Raw genomic sequence first — 19130 nt, forward strand, 5'->3', positions numbered from 1 at the left:
GAGGGAAAGAAAAGGAGGGAGGGAGGGAGAAAGAGAGAGACTTTTTTTTAATTAAGCAGGGTAGCATAAGCTTCTTATTCTAGCATTTGGGGGGCTGAAACAGTCAGATTCTGAGCTACATAGCAAGAACTTGCATGGTTTTGTTGTTGTGGTAGTTGTTTTTAAAGGACTAAAAGAGAGCACCCCTGCCCCCCAATGACTAAAGAGGGGGAAAGCAGAACAAAAACCCTATGAAAATGGCAAGTGTGGGGTATGAGGCATGAGGAGCACTTTCCTGTGAGGAGTCATTAAAAATGCTATTCCACCATGTCAGAGAGTCACCAGGTTAAGGGAAGTGCATGTCAACTAGATGCCTAGTAGCACCACCATTCCAACATTCCTATTGATCATTACCAGTATATCAGACTACATCAACACATCATAATTCCAACATTCCTATTGATTATTACCAGTATATCAGACTACATCAACATACCTCAATTCCAACATTCCTATTATTACCAGTATATCAGACTACATCAACATACCACAATTCTAACATTCCTATTGATTATTACCAGTATAACCGACTACATACGCACAGCTAAACCACAGAGACACTGTTCTTGAACCAAACTATGTATGTCACTTAGCTCTAACTAAACTTAAAGGAAAAAGTAGCATGGAACTGAATACTGGTCATTTATACAGAATTTTATAATCTGAACTAAAGTCATGGTATCAAATGTGAAAAGATGTTTTTAAAAGAGATCAGAGTATTTAAGAAATCACAAAATACAATGAAAATAACAGTAAATGAAGACATTCCAGAATTAAAACACTGAAGCAGAAGGGCACATGTATGTGTCAAAATAATTTAATTTTCCCTGTACATTTCTGTTCACATGAGAAATCCAGATACACATTTATAATATTTACCTGTCATGAAACATTCAAGTGAATTCAGATGGCAAAGTAGAATTCAACCACTAATGAAATGTTTAAAAATATATATTAAACAAAAAATGTCTTTATAAGATAAAAATAATCTTCCACAATGCAATGAATTGCAGATCACTGAAATTTTAACTCTAGATTATTTCAGTTCAGTTTTTGGTTCCAGATCTAGAGACAGTTAAAAAAAAAAAAAAAGAATTAACAGAATTCCTATCTATTTCTACGCTTTTCTTTCTTGTTTCTACTACTAGTTACACTGTTTAAAGATGCTGCTGCTGAAGGTGCTCTTGCATGACCAGTAGCCTTTAGATGATCAAACAGTTTATTCCGGGATGGAAATTCACTGTGGCAAGTTGCACAGCTGATGAGGACATCACTCTGAGAGAGGGGGAAAGCACATCAGAGCACGTGGTAAGCTGATACAAGTGTTACATGACTTGTTAAACATCAAAGAAATGCAAATCTGACAGCTACCAAAAGGCAGGTGTTCTCAGAAGATAAACCAACAAGCAATATCAACTCTGAAGGCCCAGACTGTCAACAGCTTTCACTGTATAGACTATAAGAGTCTGTGCTTCACAGCTAATCTTCACAACTTAACACACAGAACTCTTATCCCCAAAGTCTTTCTTAGATTATAGTCATAGAAAATGAAATAGTAACTTTGCCAGTATCTAGTACTTCCAATTTGTATATATTTTTATAGAATTTATAACTAGGTAGAGAAACAGAATTCCATATAAATTCTAGTTCATTCTTGGAAAGCTCATAGATACCGACTAACACCATTAAGACATGAACAAGGGCACCATGGAGCCTGAGTATGGTTTGACCTACCACTGGTTGTGGTTCAGCAGGAACTTTGACAGATTTTTTCACATCTTTGGTTTTCTTGCCTTTGGATTTTGGAACACTGGAAAATAAATTATTTTATGTAATACAAAAGTAAAAATCCTTTCTAGTTGTCATCTACTTCCAAAGACTAAATGTATGCGTCAAGCTGATTTATTCACTTTAATGACTAATTTAGTTAATTTTCACGTGTCAAAAAGAGCTTTAAAAAACAACCTGATAGGTAAAAATTAAATTTGGCACAAAACTAAAGAATTTACTTAAAACAAAAGCTAAATCAATGCCCCCAAAACATTCTTATGTATTTATGTATAGTATTTTTTGGCAGGTTTATTTATTTATATGAGTATACTGTAGCTGTCTTCAGACACACCAGAAGGCATTACAGATGGTTGTGAGCTACCACATGGTTGCTGGGAATTGAACTCAGGATCTCTGGAAGAGCAGTCAATGCTCTTAAGTGATCCGTCTCTCCACCCATGTATGGTATTTCTATCAAAAAGGAGCGCATTGCACACTGACACTTCCTTTACAACCAGTGCTGATCACACTAGTACATGATATTGAGTGTCCTATAATATTAACTAAATTGGTTTTTTTCTCTAGCTTATTGCTTTTTTAGTAGTTATTTTAGTTTTTAAAACATGCATCGCACTATACCCAGGTTAGCCTGGAACTTACTTTGTAGACCAGGTTGCCCTCAAATTCCTGCCAACCATCCTGCCTCAACCTCCTGAAGGCTAGGATTACTGGTGTTAGCTACCATGCCAACTAACAACTTGCTGAACTTGATGAAGTCTGTAACAAACATTTCAACAGTTCCATAGTGAAATGAGAATAAAAATATTATATACATTTTTCATAAAATTAATTCATTACATACTAAGAAATTTTGCTTTTATTAAAAATGGTATCTGGAGTAACTATGAAAAAAGTACAATGTATGAAAATGTCATAAAACAAACTTGTTTTATATGCTAGCAAAGAAATAAAGAATACAAAAATAATGTCCTTCTGCTAATCTGGTGTGTTCCCCAAGTACCCTTTGAACCAAAAATCACAGCACCAGCCACTAACATCAGGCTCCTCCTACTCTGCCTGAATCCTGAACATTCCTCTCAACCAGTTTCCTCTGTGAGCGCTAATCTGCGCTCTGCTGTGTGACATGTGCTCAGATTACAGGTAGGCATGGTGTACTTCATTAAAAACAAAGTGGGGGTGCTGAGGCAGGAGGACTGCAAGTTTGAGACCAGCTTGAGCATACTAACAAGAAAGAGAGTTCACCTGACTTCTTAACTGCTAGGGAATGGTAGAATGAAGCACTTCTATGAACATCCCTCCAAGAGCAGCACTGATGAGTTAACAGTCTCACTGTTTGCAAATTAGCTGGTGGAGGATTAGATGGATCCATGAGACGTCTCCAGCTCTGCTATTCTTCAGCAGTTAAGAAATCTTCTCACATCAGTAAAATGAGAAAACTGAACTGTTATTAGTGGTTGCTGAAGCCAAGAGTCTTTTATCATTCCCAAGTGAATATGCATGCAGAAGCCACATGGGAAGAAAAAACCACTTTTGCTCTAGACACAGGAAGAGTTCAGACCTACAGCACCACCTCTGGCTCAGTCCTATGTCCACTGAATAGTCCAGAGCATCATTATGGAATAGGCCCATGGAACTAGACTCTTGACCTAGTAATGACCATGGTGATTATTATTGTTGCCATAGTGATAGCGCAATGTCACCTCATACATCTGTTTGTGTCTGTGTGGCTATGTACACACAATTGCAGTTTACAACTACCTCAGGCACGAGAGGAGGTTTACCACTCCTGATGACTTTACACTAAGTACTCAGTAGTTAAGAACACGAGAGGAGGTTTACCACTCCTGATGACTTTACACTAAGTACTCAGTAGTTAGGAACACGAGAGGAGGTTTACCACTCCTGATGACTTTACACTAAGTACTCAGTAGTTGGGAGATAACAGGAAACTCTGCCTTACCTTTTAGCTTCACTTTTTGGATCCTCACAGGCTTCTGTGGTCTCTGTAATACAGATATTTTCTTGGGGCCTATTTTCTAATTCTTTGGCGTTGTCTTCATTTGACTTAGTCTCTTCTGGATCAATCTTTTCTCCTTCTTCAGTTCCATTTTCATTCAAACTCTCATCAAAATTCTAGGGAACATAAAAGCCATTACAAAACCAAACTAACAGTCAATGCTCTTAACTGCTGAGCCATCGCTCCAGCCCATTTTTCTTAAAGAAAACCAATCTAACGGCCTCATTTTCATACGTGTATGTGTGTGTGTGTGTGTGTGTGGTGCATATATGTGTAGTGTGTGCGTATGTGCATGTGCACATGTGGAGGCCAAAAGCAGGCATCAGGAGCCTTCTATGATCATCCTCTATCTTTTTGTGACAAGGTCTTTCACTGAACCTGATGCTCACTAACGGGCTAGACTGGCTTACCTGCTAGTTCCAGGGAGCTGCTTGCATGTGCCCTCCTGGTACAGATTATAGATATATGCAACCATGCTTTTATTTTTCTTTACCATGAGTATTGGAAAGCTAAATTCAGGTCTTCCTACTGCGTAGCAGGCAGTTAGCCCTACATAATGAGTTGTGGTATGTTTCTAAAACTTGCAAATTTACAAATCCCCAAATGTGCTTTACAGAGATATTAGAGAAAGTGTTAAGTAAATATGTGGATATGAGAAGTAAATTTAACCTATATTTCTAATGATATTCATGTAATAGTGTGAAAACAATGTATAGCAAAAACGAAATGAACAGTTATACACACAGCTCAGTCACAATTTAATTAACTTAACTTAATTTGAATTAAGTGATCCCTATAGGAGAATCCAAGATGACTGTCTTAGATTGCAATGAAACATTACTTTTACAGTCAGGATAAGCAGTAAGAAATCACGAACAAAGGGTGTCTGGCAAACATTATAGAGTGTAACTTTGGTTTATTCTGAGTAACAGCTCGCCATGTTTGCACACTAACACCCATGTGCACTCTCCGTAACACACACGCTTTTCCTCTTGAACTAACTCAAGCAAGTGGCAGGGAGGTAAGAGTCTCTGCCATATTTCTCTCAGAACAAAGCTAATCTCAGAGAAGTCCACATATCAGGTCTTTGATTCAGGTCCACATTAAGGTCTTTTATCCATTTTAAATAAGACTATTACATACAACAAAATTATTCTTTAAAATCAAAGATTAAAACTGTCCATGATAGATTAAATTTAGATATACAATGACCAACACCCAGATTTTCCTATGTCCAGAATGTAATTGTTATCTTGACTGAAAAACCCTAACATCAGATATATGTTAATTTAAACATAATGGCACTCAGTTAATTCCTATCAGGTGAGTTCTACATGCAAAAAACTTCAAGTATACAACAGTAATTACAGGCATACAAGGAGGAAAATGCAATAAATCCTGAAAGCATTTCACTTCCTTTTGAATATTTTATAGGACTGAAGACATTGTTCAGAGGGTGATGAACACATGCAGAACCAACCTGAAGACCTGAGTTCAGACCCCCCTGTACTACAGAACAAAATGGGCACTGTCTATATGCACAGAAGCCCAATACTGTGTGGGGTGGAGAGGTGGGGGAGAAGAGGATCCCAAGGACTTGCTGGCTTCCAACCTACTTGAAAAATACAGCTTCAGGTTCAGTGGCAGACTCTGCCTTAAAGGAACAAGGCAAAAAGTGATCAAAGAAGATACTTAACATCTTCCTCTGGCATCCAAAAGTGTATGGATGTAAAAGCATACACATCCATAGATATATACATGTATATATCACATACACACTAATTTTAAAATTTATAAAGTTTACTTTTATACAATTTATAAAATGAGTTAAGTTCTTCCCCCTTAATAGAGCATACTAAGTAAACAAGTCCACTTCAAAGCTACAACTAGTATTTTTTATAATGTATTTATTGTAGGAGTTAGATATATAATAAAAGCTTTCAACATACCTGTGCTGATTTCTGTTTCTTTTTCTTCTGTTTTTTAGAAAGCCTAAGAGCAAATGTAAATCAAAAATGTTAAGTATTTAACTTTGTGAAGATTTACTAAGTAAAAATAAAATATACTGAAACAGAATGGTAAAGAAATACTAAAAATGTGAAATGATCTCATACAGCATTAAAATGGCAGGAAAATGCTCACCATTATTATTATTTTAGAGAACACTGGACAAACAGTAATTAGCATGCCAACTGCATAAGGAGGAAAGTGGTTTCAATACATTTATAACACAATCTATAAAATAACAGCCTAAGGTGTCTACTCATTTAACCCTGTAAGGCTCCTGCTACCTGAAGGAGATGCAGACAGCTGCAAGGTAAGAAGTCATAAGCTAAGGTGTCTGGAAGAACAAGCTTCCTCAAGAAAATATAAATACTATCTCTAACGTGACCCAACTGTCAGTGGCATTTAATACTGCGAATTACTTCTGCTTTGGTGTGTCTTCCATTTCTTCTTCAGAATTGGCATTCAATACATTTTCATCCATTTGAGCTCCTGAAAAATGTTCTTCCTCCTCCTCCAACTGCTGTTTTAACAAGGCAACCATTTCCCGATGTTTCTTTGACTTCTCGTGATTCTTCATGCTGCAAGAACAATCTGGTGTGAGCAGTTATACTATGGTAATCACAGGTTCACTGTGGGAAGACTGCAGACACTGGCTGCCGTGCATTGGGATTTTACACAGAAGTCTGGACTGCCAGGAGGAGTCATGAAGGAGTTCTTTTTCCCATACCAGCATTCCCCTCATTATTTCCTTTTTATTTAAATGAATTTTCCTGCCAAATTCTCTATTTTTTTATTATGATTTTTTTTCTATTCTAAAACTTTAAGTCTTTGCTAGGTTCCCTTTTTTTCAAGACAGGGTTTCTCTGTGTAGCCCTGGCTGTCCTGGAACTCACTCTATAGACCAGGCTGGCCTCGAACTCAGAAATCCACCTGCCTCTGCCTCCCAAGTGCTGGGATTAAAGGCGTGCACCGCCACCACCACCCGGCCAGAAATACTCTTTTAAACAGGTTGTTTATAGGACTATAAGACTACTATATTGTAAATAGGATACAAGATCAAGATAAAACAAACAAAAAATTCCAGATTAAAAGAGGCTAAACATATAAGCTTGGTCATACATTTAGCGGATTTTCTACTAAAATGGGGAATACAGAATATACTGATGAAACTAGAATATGAACAATAAATTAGGTACAACTACCATATCAATGATACAACCTCTTAAAGTGATAATATTATTTTGCTACTGAAAAACTATATAAAGAGTTCTTACATGTAGAGAAACATTATATATGTAATTTTCAAATTATTGAGGAAAAAAACTGTATGCTTGTGCATGTTTACATGCCTGTGTGTGTGTGTGTGTAAAGAGCAAAACAAGCATGCAAACACAGTGTGAGTAACGAGCTAGGGAATGCATCATATGCTATTCTTCTAACTTTTCTTTAGCTATAATTATTTCCAAAATAAAATAAATGTAAAAATCATTCTGTTTGTTGCCTTTGTGTTCTTGTTTCTACCTCTCCTGCGCCTCTTCCTACCCCGGCACCTCTCCGTCTCTCCCTACCCCAGCACCTCTCCTCTGGTTATCTGGCACCCTCTCTTCTGACTCCCACAATCTTTGCCCTTTCTTCTCGACTGCAGTTTTGCTTCTTTTCCCTGTGAACTGGCTCTCATACTCTCCCATGCAGTTCCTTCCTCTACAGTGGTTCCCACAAGACAAAGCACTTCCATGTGGAAGTGAGTTTTACCCCAACAGTGCAGAGATCATATTTAGTCTCATTTCTTCCTCACCTGTGCCAACCATTACTTGTCATAGATGAATTTCTAGAAACAGCACACAGGAATATTGAAATATGTTAATGGCTACAAGCTTAAAAGCACAAGTGCTTCTTCTTATTGTACCAAACAAAAGCCCAGAGGGTGGGGAGTACTGTTGATCAAACTGCACCAACCGTACTCTCCTCAACACCATGCTATAAAACAGAAGGAAAGTTCAAAGATGGAACTTACGCCTTTTCTGTCTTGAAGGATTTGTCACAAGCTGGGCAGTAAAGGTCATCGTAAAGCTCAGCGTCCTCGGCCTCATCACTGTCCTTACCTGTGGGAAGAAGCTAAGATGTTAACAACGAATGCATCCTTAGGAAGGAACTCAAAGCGCATACAACTCAGAAACATTTTTTTTTCCTTTACAAAAAAAAAAAAAATGCTGTTGGTATTTGAGTTGTCCCCTTTGAGCATCACTGTGTTTGAAGGAAGAATTCCAATTAATCACCTCATCCTTCAAGTTCTTTTCTTAAATTTGTTCAGACATGTCAGAAAATTCTAAAACCACTAAGTACTACCACCATGCCTTTACCATAAGTTCTTTTTTAATCTTCTTTAAAGAGATTCGCTTCAAACACACTTTGAGCTACCCCAACACATTCCAGCTTAGTTTATAGCACTCTCACACTGCCAAATTATTACATGTAAGTTCAGCACTGTTTTTGCAAATCTTTTTATTATAAACTGAGGCCTATTACAGCACAGCAACTGCTGTCAAGACCATCTATAAGCTTTAAGTGACAAACCTTAAGTGGGACTCTCCACAGACTTACTTTCTACTTAAAAAAAAATAAGTTCAATGATTATTTCAGAGTTATATCAATAAGGATGCCACAATGTCTCATATTCCACATTCTGGTTCTTTGCAGACAGAAATGATTCTGAAAGACAATCTGACTCAAATTATTAATAGCCAAAATACACATCCTATGTCCTTTGGGCAATGCGAATTTCAGCAAATCCCTTAACAAAGGATGCCTAACTACAGTACAGAACCAAATACTTACTTCCTGTGCCATTTTAGCTCCATACTTACAAAATGTGTATAAAGCTACAGCTTTATCCTTTGAAGCCCGACGGTCTGCTTCAATTTCTGATAACCTCATTCTTCCTGGACACTTTGGCAGCCTCAGTATCTATACTTTTCCCTTTCCTCCCATTTAAAGGAAGCTCTTTATAGCTTCTCTTTGGTATATTCCATGTCAGCATCCATACTTTCATGTTTGGGAGCCATCATTACATAAACTTCTATGAAACCATCACAAATGAGCTGACATCTACTTGGCTAGTAAGTGAGGAAGAGCTACTCAGTGACTAGGGAGGTATGTAATGTACACACACTCTGTAGTTAGAATGGGACAGTGCAAGATTTCATCACATTTCACATGCCTAGGCAGAATTTAAAATGTAGAGGACTTATTTCTGAATTATTCCATTTAACATGTTCAGACCATACTTGACTGAAAGTCACTCCAAGTGCTAAAGTAAACTGGAGGGAGAAGGCAGGGCCACAATGTCATGTCATGTCACATCAACTTCCAGCATTTCACATGAATGGAATCATCTTTAATACATCAAACATTTAACAAAAATTCTGTCTTTAAAGCAGAAAAATCTTTTTTCTACATACAGACTGCCAGCTAAACCATTTATTGTTTAGCTTGTTAAAGATCAAGTGTCCGTAAGTGTGTGGGTTTATTTCTGGGTCTTCAATTCTATTCCACTGATTGACCTGTCTGTTTCTGTACCAATACCATGCAGTTTTTATCACAATTGCTCTGTACTACAGCTTGAGGTCAGGGATGGTGATTCACCCAGAAGTTGTTCTATTGTTAAGAATTCTTTTAGCTACCCTGGGTTTTTTGTTTTTCCATATGAAATTGAGAATTGCTCTTTCCATGTCCTTGAAGATTTGTGCTGGAATTTTGGTGAGGATTGCATTGAATCTGTAGATTGCTTTTGGTAGCATGGCCATTTTTACTATGTCAATTCTACCAATCCATGAACATGGAAGATCTCTCCATTTTCTGAGGTCTTCTTCAATTTCTTTCTTGAGAGACTTGAAGTTCTTGTCATATATGTCTTTCTCTTGTTGGTTAGAGTTACACCAAGATATTTTACATTATTTGTGACTATTGTGAAGAGTGTTGTTTCCCTATTTTCTTTCTCAGCCCATTTATCATTTGTGTAAAGGAAGGCTACTGATTTATTTGAGTTATATCTAGCCACTTTGCTGAAATTGTTTATCAGCTCTAGAAGTATCTGGCACAATGTATGGGATTGCTCATGTATACTATCATATCATCTGCAGTGACACCTTGACTTCTTCTTTGCCAATTCCCTTTGATCTTTGTATCCCCTTGATCTCTTTTTATTGTCTTATTGCTCTAGCTAGGACTTCAAGCACTATATTGAACAGATACGGGGAACAACCCAGATGTCCTACAATGGAAGAACGGATACAGAAAATGTGGTTCATTTACACAATGGAATACTATTCAGCTATTAAAAAAGAGGACATTGCTGGGCAGTGGTGGCTCATGCCTTTAATCCCAGCACTTGGGAGGCAGAGGCAGGTGGATTTCTGAGTTCGAGGCCAGCCTGGTCTACAGAGTGAGTTCCAGGACAGCCAGGGCTATACAAAGAAATCTTGTCTCAAAAAAAAACAAAAACAAACAAACAAAAAGAACGAGGACATCATAAGTTTTGCAGGCAAATGGATAGAACTAGAAAATATCATCCTGAGTGAGGTAACTCTAACCCAAAAGGACATGCATGTATGTACTCATTAATAAGTGGATATTAGCTAAACAAGTACAGAATACCTAGGATACAATCTAAACAACTCAAGGTTAACAAGCAGAAGGGCCCAAGTGAGGATGCTTCAATCTCACTTGGGAGGGAGAAGAAAATAATCATGGGAGGCAGAGGGAGGGGGGTAAAAAAGGGAACAAGAGCAAGTATTGGGTTGGGGACAGAAGAGAAGCCCTGAGGGCCAGCAGAATGAATGGAAATATGCAACCACAGGGGGTAGAAAGTGAGGAGACCATCTAGAAAGTACCAGAGACCTAGAAGGTAAGAGACTCTCAGGACTCAAAGGGAGGTGCCTTAGATAAAATGCCCAACAGAGGGGAAAAGGAACTTGTAGGATCCACCTCTAGTAGAAAGACAGGACATCAAGTGGAGGAATGGAGCTGCCATCCCACAGACAAAAATTATGACCCAGAATTGTTCCTGACTAAAAGAACTACAGGGACAAAAATGGAGAAGAGACTGAGGGAAGGAAAGGCAGTCCAATGACCAACCCAACTAGGGATCCATCTCAAGGGGAAGCTCCAAGGCCTGACATTATTACTGATGCTATGGTGTGCTTACAGACAGGAGTCTAGCATGGCTATCCTCTGAGAGGCCCAAAAAGCAGTTGACTGAAACAGACACAGGTATTTACACCCAACCAATGGACTGAATTCAGGTTGAATTAGGAAAAAGCTGGAAGAAACTGAGGAGGGCTACCCCATAGGAAGACCAGCAGTCTCAACTAACTTGGACCTCTGAGATCTCTCTGACACTGAGCTACCAGCCAGGCAGCATACATATGAGCTGGTCCAAGGCCTGCAACACATATACAGCGAAGGACTGCCTGGTTTGGCCTCAGTGAGATAAGATGCACCTAACCCTCAAGAGACTTGAGGACCCAGGGAGTGGGGAGGCCTGGTGTGGTGTCATCCTCTTGGATGGGAGGAAGGAGGAATGGGAGACAGGTGGGAGGAGGAATGGGATGATGAACTGTGGGAGGCCAGAATGGGAGGGGAGCAAGACTAGACTGTAAAAAAAAAAAAAACTGTAATTAAAAGAAAAATAGAGGGGCTGGAGAGATGACTCAGTAGTTAAAAGCACTGACTGGTCTTCCAGAGATCCTGAGTTCAAATCCCAGCAACCACATGGTGGCTCACAACCATCTGTAATGGGATCAGATGCCCTCTTCTAGTGTGTCTGAAGATGGCTATAATGTACTTATATACATAAAATCAATAAATCTTTAAAAAAGAAAAAAAAGAAAAGTAGAAAAAGAAAAATCTGGATTTTTTAAAAAGTACTCATATGTTCTCAGACATATCCCACAATGTCACACTCCTACTCTTCTCACTAGTTAAATGAAGATAATTCCATTAGCAAAATCTCCACTTAAAGAATATTTTCTGAAGACCAGGTAAGGTCTTGTATGTAAAAAGACTTCATAAATTATAGAAATGCAATTAAATCATTTCACATTTATAGTGTTCTATGCTTTCAAAGTACATACTATTTGACTCATTAATAAACCATTCATACTCAAACCATTTTGGGAAAAAAGATGTCATCTGAGTTACTTGTCTGAAAATCTACAGTTTAGCTGGGCAGTGGTGGCACACACCTTTAATCCCAGCACTTAGGAGGCAGAGGCAGGCGGATTTCGAGGCCAGCCTGGTCTACAGAATGAGTTCCAGGACAGCCAGGGCTATACAGAGAAACCCTGTCTCAAGAAAAACCAAAAGAAAAAAAAAAAGAAAAAAAAAAGAAAATCTACAATTTATAAATGAGTAAAATTAGGGAACTCTATTCAGATCAGTTTTGTGGATGGAAGAGCTAGTAATCATGAGAAAATCAGGATTCCAGTTCAGTAGTTCTCAAAGGCCTAAACCGTACCTGTTAAAATACATACTCAATGTCTGCACTCTAATAATGTAAGTAGAGAAAAGTACCTTTCCCTAAGTTGTAAGTGGGAGGGAGGAATACGACAAACATACTCCTATGCAACAATTATGTCCTAAAAGAGATATTAAAACTTGCCAGGCATGGTGGTGCACGCCTTTAATCCCAGGACTCCAGAGGCAGAAACAGGCAGATCCCTGAGTTTGAGGCCAGCTGGTCCACAGACCTAATTCTAGCGACAGCCAGGTCTATACAGAAAAAAACCTATCTAGAAAAACAAACAAACAAACAGCAAACAAAATGCTTAACGAAATGTTCTTTGATTGCCTGTTAGAACTCCCAATTTCTAGTTTGGTCTAGAAAACAGGATTTTGGCCCTGTACCATTAAGTATATACGTCAGATGCTCTCTGAGTTTTCATTTGTTCTTCTGTTCTCTAGTTTCTTACACTTGGGCCATACTGTAGGCATCTAAGTACACACAATAACATTTATTTTCCAAAATTACTTAATCTAACAAGAAACATTACCATCTAATCCATCTTTGGGCTCCTGTTCTTCCACTTCGTTTTCATCTGATCCATCTCCAAACTCCTTTTCGTACCTTGCTTCCATCTCCTGGAGCTCCTTCTCCAAATTGGCCATAGTCATCCAGCTCTGCTCTCTGTACTGCTCTGCCAGCCTAGACACAAGCAGAGCCTCAATTCCACTGGAAAGAACAGGTCTAAAACTAACCCTATCGAGAATCCCCCGATGCTGCCAATGAGAGGAAAACAACCGTCCACTCTCAACTAGGATTGGTGCGAAGTCACTGGCACCTAGCTGGTTTTAACTGCTCTGCTAATAGGACTTGAAATATAACCTTCAGCAACTCAAAGTCTTCAGGTTTTCAGGTAAAGATATTTTAAGTGTTAAGTATCAAAACCAGTACAAGATATTGCATGTTAGCTAATAGCAAGGCTTTGTAGTTTGATAGACGGTTCAGCAGGAAAACAAACTTGCTGTCAGGCCTGAGAATCTGAAGCCCACATAACAGAAGGAAAGAACTGATCCATGAAAGCTGCCCTCTCCACACAAGGGTCCCACACATACAAAATGAATTTTTTAAAGTTAAAAAAAAATATTTTTTAAAAAGCAGGGCTCTGGGTTAGACTTCTTAAACTCCATTCCCAGCTGTGACTTACCAGCTACAAGGCCTCATTTCCTCACATGAAAAAGCAGAAAAGCATTTGAACAGACTGTTCCACAGAGTAAGAATTCAAGTAACACTAGTTGCTAACAAACTTTAGTAGAGATAAAAGACCTCAAGTATAAAGGGCCTCTGAAGGAAAACATGTAAACAAAAACCTAGATGTTTACATAGTAGGTAAAGAAACAAGGCCAGAATTCAGATTTTTTAAAAAGAAGAAAAATTATGTTATAAGCTTTAGGCCAGGATGATAGCCAAACTTAACATGGAAGCTTCGTGGTGGCTCCCTTTGGACACGCTCTACCTTGCTGGCCACCCTACTGACATCCACACCGACCCACATCAGCAGAGAGGAACTAGTTCCAGACTGCATACTTGGCTTGCTTCAGCTTCTGCTGCCTCCTCATCTCCTCTGCCTTCCTCGCCTTCTCTGCATTCTGTTCCTCCACAAGCTTCCGATGCGCCTGCACTCTCTTATCTCGTTTACGAATGAAGGCTACAAGCTGGCGCACCAGTTCGTTTTTCTCTTTCCTTGCTTTGTCTCGAATTTTTTTGTTTTCTTTTTCCATCGCTCGTTTTTCCCAGCGGTTCGAGGCTTGCCTAGTATCATATTCTTCCTTCCAGGCAAAATTCTTTTGTGTGCAGAAACTCTGCCAGTAAGCGTAGAAAGGGTGGACCACCTAGTGTCAAAAAAAAAAAAAAAAAATGGGTAGAATTATCTTGTTTTTACTTAAGTTTCTTTAAAAAGGCAGAAAAAATTAAGGAATAAAATATCTTCTAGCTTTCTTCTCATGTATCTAAGATTATTTCTGTTGTGTGCTTTTTTTTAACTATTGCAGTGCTGGGGACAGAATCTAAGGCTTTTGTGAATGTTATACCACTAAAGCACAACTCTAGACCCTCAGACACTAACATTATTCATCACTGGACAAGACAGACAGTTCTCTTAAAGACTTTCCAGGAAAAGACATTCATTCTCCTAGGCAGATTTAGAAAAGAAAGAGTCTCGCTGGCTAGAAAGACTGTAGAAAGAGACTACTACAACCACAGAGAGAACAAGTCAACAGTCGGCACTATGAGAACAGGTACAAGCTCCAGCGAAAGGGAGGAAGAAACACAGGACGGGAGACAAGATGATTTCTTGTACACATAGAAAACCCCTAGAGAGAAGCCCAGAGAGTCAGATGCAAGGTAGTTTTTCTTTCACCGTGTCATAGTTGCTCTGGGAGTCGCCGAAGGTTGGAAAATCCTCAGCATCTCCCTCTGCCATACACTCCAGTTCTTCTTTTGCAATCAGCTCAAAGACATCACGGTACACTGCATAGAAACCCTAAAACAAAACAAAACAAGGCCAAAAGCCCAATGAACCACGGAAAACAGGATTTAGTGCTAAGGCAGGACAAGTCCCAGCTCACTACCTCAAGTGACCTTTATCCACACATGCCCACAGCTTAAACACGAACAGATGTGCATTCACTTTCTATATAGCCCCACATTTGAGTTTTACTTAACCACTTGAGGAGAAAGTAGAAGTTTTCCTATCTTACCTTTTTATCGTCCCCATAACCAGAATAACAGGTAACTGTGAAGTAATGAAGCAAGTCTAAGCTGTCGTCTTGATATTCCCCATCAAGCCCTCCTTTAAGTAAGGCCTCTCTATGGTTATCATACCTGAAAATTCAAAAGTGAAAAGGGCTGGACAAATAAGGATTTATTTAAATGCAATTATGTAAAATTTCACACAGACTCTGCCCTTCTCAATCAGCTAGCATAATAGTGCATATCTCAACATGACAACTCATAACCTCACGGCTTTAAAGAAATCAGACAATTAAAATACTTGGAAGTCTTTCAGGAACTGAAGATTAAAATCATAGCTGCAATTTCTAATACTATATATAATAATAGCCTCTATCAACTAGGAATTCTAGACTCTTCCTCAACAGGTAGCTGAAATCCATAGGAAAGAGAACTGCTAAATGGTACAGTATTGAATATAACATAGTCCTTAAGTATATATTTATGACCTGGGAATTTACCATCATTTACCTGAAAAACTTACTTGTATTTATATAAACTTCAGCTAAGACACACAGACACACAGACACACACACACACACACACACACACACTACAATTTGCTCTTCACAAAAAGTCTGTAATAGTATTTATTACCATCCTTGCTTGATATGGCAGGAAACTAAAGTTCAGTAATATTAACATTTATTGTTCATCATCATAAAGTCCATAACCAGCAAGACCAGAATTCAAAGTCAGGTCACTTCTACTGCAAAGGCTGGGTTCCTCACCTCGAAATGGTAACAAGCACCAGGCAACAGGAAAATAAGCAGGCGGGAGCTTTAGAGGAAAATGAGACCATCTACGATTTAGAGGAGGACTAAGTAAAAAGAAGCCACATGGGATACCAATACTGTAAAGGAAGGCAAACAGTTTTGTTTGGTTTTTGGAGAGAAGATTTCCCTATATAGCCCAAGATGGCCTGAAACTCCCTCACTAAGTAGTCCAGGGAAATTCTTCAGGACAGGGACCATATGAAGAGACAACAGGCATCTGCATACATCTGGCTTTAGTTTGGAATTTCAAAATCATTGGTCAGAGAAAAGTTTAAGCTCTTCTATGAGGTTTAAGAAAATTTGTACAAAATTTCCTTGTAATTAAACCTTTCTCTTTTGAGAGTGAGTATGCTGTACAGAGTTTAAGCAGATGACTTTCACAGCAACACCTTATTAGGAGCAGGATTTTTCACAATTACATCTGAGTTCAAAATCTATTCATTTGTAGCAGGGCCTACACGCTGAAAATTCAGAACCTCAAACAAATTCTGGTTACAAAAAGAAACTGTATTATGAGCTCATCTTTGTTAAAAGGACCTATTTGTACAATAAAATTTATTCAAGGGCTCTATAGAAATGAATTGTAATTCTTACATTAAAATAATTAAAATAAGAATTACTTTTGGAAGGGAACTGGGAAAGGAGAAATTTACATGTAAATAAAGAAAATTTTCTAATAAAAAAAAGAAATAAATAAATGTTTAAAAAAAAAAAAGAATTGCTACGAAGAACAAACTTCCTTCTTGTGTAACAATGAACTGATCATACACTAAAGGAATTCCACTCCTTTAAGAGAAACCACTTGCAGCCTCTGAGTTAAAGCTATGTACCATCACCAGACTTGCTTTGTGGATAACACCAGACAGTTGGAATAAGCATCCCCTAAGTTCCTTCCTGCCCACATACTGCACTTTACATAACGAAGAGGTGACAGATGCTTTAGGGCACTCCCATCCACTCAGTGTGTTAAACTGTTAAGAAACCAATAACCTCTTACGACCATTCCTGCTAACAAATTAAACACAGATAAAAGTGGCAACGCAATACTTACCACGCTCTTTCCTGAGGGTCACTTAAGACATCGTATGCAGCTTGGATTAATTTAAACTGCTCCGCTGCTTCTGCAGCATTATCCAGATTTTTATCTGTTAAAATAAAGTCACAGAAATTTAGTCATAAAAAAAAGTAGACGCACAGGCCATCAAAATGGCTAAGAGGGGAAAGGTGCTTGTTCCCAAGCCTGAAGACCTGAATTCAACTCTGGAACCTGTATGGCAGAGTGATAAACTGGACCTTGTAAGCTGTTCTTCCTCTGGCCTACAAATGATCTCCATGTACCCTCCATGGCATACCTGTACATATGCCATATACCCACATGTCTGCAGATGTGTGTGTGTGTGTGTACACTTATATACTTTTCTTTTGAATAAGCTTGGCATGGTGTGCATCTTTAACCTCAGCACTTGGACAACACAAGCAATTGGAGCTCAGAATTCAAGACCAGCTTAGTATAGCTAGTTCCAGGCCAGTAAAGGTTACATTGTTAAACCTTATATCAATATCAAAATATATATAAATTTTAAATAGTAAGGGCTGCCAACACGGTACAATAGATAAAGGATAAAGATGTTGCCCATCAAGCTGGACAGCCTGAGTTCAATCACTGAGACCCACATGGTAGAAAAGAAAGAATCCACTCCTACCATCTGTCCTCTGACCCCACATGTGCACCTTTTTGCATGCACGTGCTAATTATCCTTTTCTTGGTCATGCTTCCTTAACTGCAAAACTCAAAAGCAACTTTGCCTGCAAATGGCAGCAGCAGTGCTCTCTGCTTAACTCTTGTTTAAGTCCCTCTTCAGCAGTGCTGGTCTGACCAACAGCAGGTGCAGAAGGAAAGAAAGGTGTGGTATGAGATGAGACTGGACTGGACAGCAACCTCCATTCTGGGCTCTTGCAGTCTCCAGGAATACTCATGTGACAGTGTGAAGAACTCAGATAGCTTCAAGGAATGAAGTTCAAGGAATAAAGAACAGAGGGTAGGAGGGAACAAATGGTGGGAGCCAACAATCATACCCATGAATCTGGAAGCAGGTCCTCCCAACAGTGGTGAGATAGCCTCAGCAGAAGCTATAAGCTAAGCCACTCCCACATTCTATGCTTCAGAACCCTCAGAGTTGCATAATGAACTGATACACAGCAGTTTTTCTGTTTGTTATTTAAACCCTAAGGCTTTGGTAATTTTGTTCTATCATATGTGGATAATACATCCATAAATTAATTTTTGAATCTAACATGGAACACATCAAGTTCTTTAAGCTACTACTACTCAGTACTTGTCTTCTAAGAGTTTAAGATATGACAGAATGTGTTCCCTTCAAACAGCCATGCAGCCTTCCTATTTGTCTCCATGGCTGGGGAGAACACTGTGCCTCCTCTTATTTGTCAGCAGCGCCTGATCCCAAGCCATACAAGTGGCTTTCTGCCAAATACCTAACACTAACATTCTTCCAAGCATAGCAGTTTGCCATGACTCTTTTATCCTGTGAAACTAAAAGTAGTCTTACATTAACTAAAAATAATTTCCAACTGCTATCTATTCCTTTGTATATAGGACTTTGTATATTCCTTTGTATATAGAACTCACTTTCCATGATGCCCCTTTCAGAGTATACCCATTTGAAGACAGCCAGCATCAGCCAATCAACTGTGTTCTGGCTAAGAATGCCTTCCATGGGCTCAAATGTTTGAATACTTGGTCCCAGTTGGTGGAACTGTTTGGAAAGGATTAGGAGGTGTGGACTTGTTGGAGGGGATGTGTTACTTGAGGCCAGCTTTGAGGTTTGAAGACTAGGACCATTTTGAGTTAGTTCTACCTGCCTCCTACTTGAAGACCTAAATGTGAGCTCTTAGCTGCTGCTCTAGCCACCTGCCACTGCTGCTCAGCCATCTGAAACCACACACACAATATAAACTCTTTTTTCTCTAAGTTGCCTTGGTCTTAGCATGTTATCAAAGCAATAGAAAAGTAACTAAAATAAGATGCAAAGGCAAGTTTACTAAGTGATGCTTCCTGGAAAATCACTGTTCTGTGAAAAGGTGTGGGCCTGGGTGGTCCTTGTTACAGTGTACCCTAACCCACCTGTTGGGTGGTCCTGGTTACAGAGTGCCCTAACCCACCTGCTGGGTGGTCCTGGTTACAGTGTGCCCTAAC

The 19130-nt window shown here is 38.9% G+C and overlaps 1 protein-coding gene across 1 annotated transcript in view; it reads right to left on the reverse strand.

The window, feature by feature from the left end:
• Window positions 1-840: 840 nt before the first annotated feature.
• Window positions 841-19130, reverse strand: part of Dnajc21 (DnaJ heat shock protein family (Hsp40) member C21) — a 23331-nt gene continuing 5041 nt past the window's right edge. Inside the window, exons 2-12 of the mRNA XM_031359937.1 lie at window positions 16968-17061; window positions 15110-15233; window positions 14770-14892; window positions 13938-14242; window positions 12904-13055; window positions 7869-7956; window positions 6274-6432; window positions 5797-5839; window positions 3791-3963; window positions 1774-1849; window positions 841-1314 (exon numbers count right to left, since the gene is read on the reverse strand). Of these exons, the coding sequence (XP_031215797.1) occupies window positions 1147-1314; window positions 1774-1849; window positions 3791-3963; window positions 5797-5839; window positions 6274-6432; window positions 7869-7956; window positions 12904-13055; window positions 13938-14242; window positions 14770-14892; window positions 15110-15233; window positions 16968-17061 (1505 nt within the window). The 3' untranslated portion in view covers window positions 841-1146. The remainder of the gene's footprint in view (window positions 1315-1773; window positions 1850-3790; window positions 3964-5796; window positions 5840-6273; window positions 6433-7868; window positions 7957-12903; window positions 13056-13937; window positions 14243-14769; window positions 14893-15109; window positions 15234-16967; window positions 17062-19130) is intronic.

This window comes from Mastomys coucha, unplaced genomic scaffold (genome assembly GCF_008632895.1).
Source record: "Mastomys coucha isolate ucsf_1 unplaced genomic scaffold, UCSF_Mcou_1 pScaffold8, whole genome shotgun sequence".
Classification (NCBI taxonomy): domain Eukaryota; kingdom Metazoa; phylum Chordata; class Mammalia; order Rodentia; family Muridae; genus Mastomys; species Mastomys coucha.